Genomic DNA, 2425 nt, shown 5'->3' with positions numbered 1-2425 from the left:
CAAATTTTTTGTGTCTACTATTTTATCAGCATTTGTGCGAAACTTCATGCATCTCTTCGCGGTCATTCAAAAGAATTTATTTATATATTGCTTTATTGAAAATTGTTGATGAGACACAGCAATAAACCTATACATTACTAAAAAAAGACTCGGATTGATTTGAAAATATATACTCACAAATTCCTCTAACGTTCTACAAGTGGTCATTCCATTATCATTTCGTAAATAATAAATTAAAAAAAAACATCGACGGAAAAAGATCAATTTATTTCTTATATGGCACATCAAGTGCTTTCAAATTATTCAAGAAGCTCTTCAATTTACTGTGCTTTGATAAGCCTATCAAGAAACGTCTCTTTTTTAACTTGATCAATCACAAACAGTTTTAAATGATTTCAAGTTAGTTTAGATTTTGTTATTCAGCATTTTCTTTGCAAACAGTAAATATTCCAAAATTGAAGATAATGTTGAAGTATTTGTGCAAGAAAATGACTTAGTTCATCGTAGTTGTGGAAAATTGTACTTGGATACAAAAACCGCTGACGTTACATTTATATTTGGCATGGACACCGATCATCCCGAATATGTGCCAGCCCATAAAATGTTTTACGGTTCATTAATTGAAGTGGGAGATATTCCAATTGTCGACTCATCAGCCGCAGCTTTTAGAGAATTTTTACAATTTTTCTATAAGTGCGAAGTGCGGCTCACATCCCAACACATTGGTGAAGTGATTAATTTGTGTAAAAAATATGAATTGAACGAGGCAGTCGATGCGTGTAAAATTCCATTGCAAAAGTCATTGACCAAACACGATATGTGCTGGGGCTACGAGGTGGCTGTTCTCCTTGAACTTGAGAATTTACAACAATTTTGTGAGCAAAAAATTCGTGAAAATGCCCAAGAGGTCTTGACATCCGACACTTTCTTGGAGTGTAATCGAGTTTCGGTCGACAATATTCTGCAGTTAGTGGAATCAAATTGTAATCCATTGACAGTCGTCGAAGCATGTATGGAATGGGCAAAGGCAGAAAATGTGCGAAATAATTTGGATTTAAATCCATTGACACTGAGAGGTCAACTGGGCAATTTATTCGATAGAATTCCATTCACAGAAATTGGTATGGATGAATTTTTCGAATACACTGCTAAATATGCTGGCTTTGTTTCTGACAAAGAAATTGAAACAATCACACAAACGATACTCGAAAAAAAGTTTCGATCAAGTATTTGTGCTACATTGCCTTTATCAGTTTTACCGAAATTAGATTGTGATCGACGAATACGTGACGATATGGAATTGTATGAAGCTCAAAAACTGTTTTGTTCTTTTGAATCAAATACAAATATTTTATTAAGAGAATTTGATTTGCCGCAATTATGTTCGAATTCAGTAAACAACGATATCAAAACTATGGAGCTGATTTGCACTGTAAACGGACCGTACAACAATCTCAAGGGTGAATTGATATTTTTCAAAAAGGTTGTGCTCACTTCGGAAGCCGAAACACACATTGTTTTGCCACAACCAGTCATCATTGAAGCAAATAAATTGTATTGCATAAGTGTTGTTGGACTGAAATACCAATATATTGAAGATATACCATTTTTACAACGGAAAAAACTCAAAAAAATAGTTGAAATTGATAGTGACGTTAGGATTAAATTCTATGCCGGAATGGAACTTTTATCACATTTAGTGTTTCAGAAAATGATAGCTTAACATTTTGTAAAATAAATATTTTTGGAAACTAAAGTTAATTGTGCGTGTGTTCTTTTTTTGGTCCTCACTTTTTTCACCAAAAACCCGGGCAAATCGAATAAATTTTTCAAACCTCCAATTTGCAGGTCAATTTAGTGTGCTTCGATGAGAAATATATGGTTGAATTCAATTGAATTAATTTATTTTGCTTTTAGGTATTGGAATGGTGAAAATGAAGCATGAAGAGAATCACCACTTTGATCTTTGGTACTTTGAATTTCCTATTCTGTACTTCCTCCTTTCTGGTTCAATTCTTCAGATTAAATAAAGAGGCTTACGTACGCAAGCTGACTTTTCCGCATGGAACCGAAATTTTGGGAATGAACTGAAATTATGGTCTATGTATGGTTGAAGACTTGTGGATATTATTTTCTTATCAAAATAAATAATCACACCATGTTCAAAAAAATTTCAATCAAAAAATAGCCTGTTCAAAACAAAAAATAGCCTGTGTTTCACATCATTACGGAGGCAAGTCTTTCATACAAAAATGAAATTTTTTGTGGATTTTTGTATGAAAAGTCTGTGAAAAAATGATTGCATCTTAAAACTATAATCAGATTCGAGTTTCTCGTGCCAAAAAACCCCCCACTACAAATTCCTTCAGCGTTCAAATTGAAAGAATATCATTTTAAGGCATTTTTCTCATAAGTGCCTTTTCAC

The 2425-nt window shown here is 33.1% G+C and overlaps 1 protein-coding gene across 1 annotated transcript; it reads left to right on the top strand.

Annotated features, from left to right (window-relative positions):
• Nucleotides 1–389: 389 nt before the first annotated feature.
• On the top strand, nucleotides 390–1723 carry LOC116351325. Its single transcript, XM_031783413.1, has 2 exons — nucleotides 390–399; nucleotides 462–1723. The coding sequence occupies exons 1-2, from the start codon at nucleotides 390–392 to the stop codon at nucleotides 1721–1723; spliced, it is 1272 nt and encodes a 423-aa protein (XP_031639273.1).
• Nucleotides 1724–2425: the final 702 nt, after the last annotated feature.

The sequence above is a fragment of the Contarinia nasturtii genome, unplaced genomic scaffold (genome assembly GCF_009176525.2).
Source record: "Contarinia nasturtii isolate CC-2019 unplaced genomic scaffold, AAFC_CNas_1.1 Cnas_scaffold_5241, whole genome shotgun sequence".
Lineage (NCBI taxonomy): Eukaryota > Metazoa > Arthropoda > Insecta > Diptera > Cecidomyiidae > Contarinia > Contarinia nasturtii.
The sequence above is the reverse complement of the archived record's forward strand: the minus strand, read 5'-3'. Positions and strand labels throughout refer to the sequence as shown.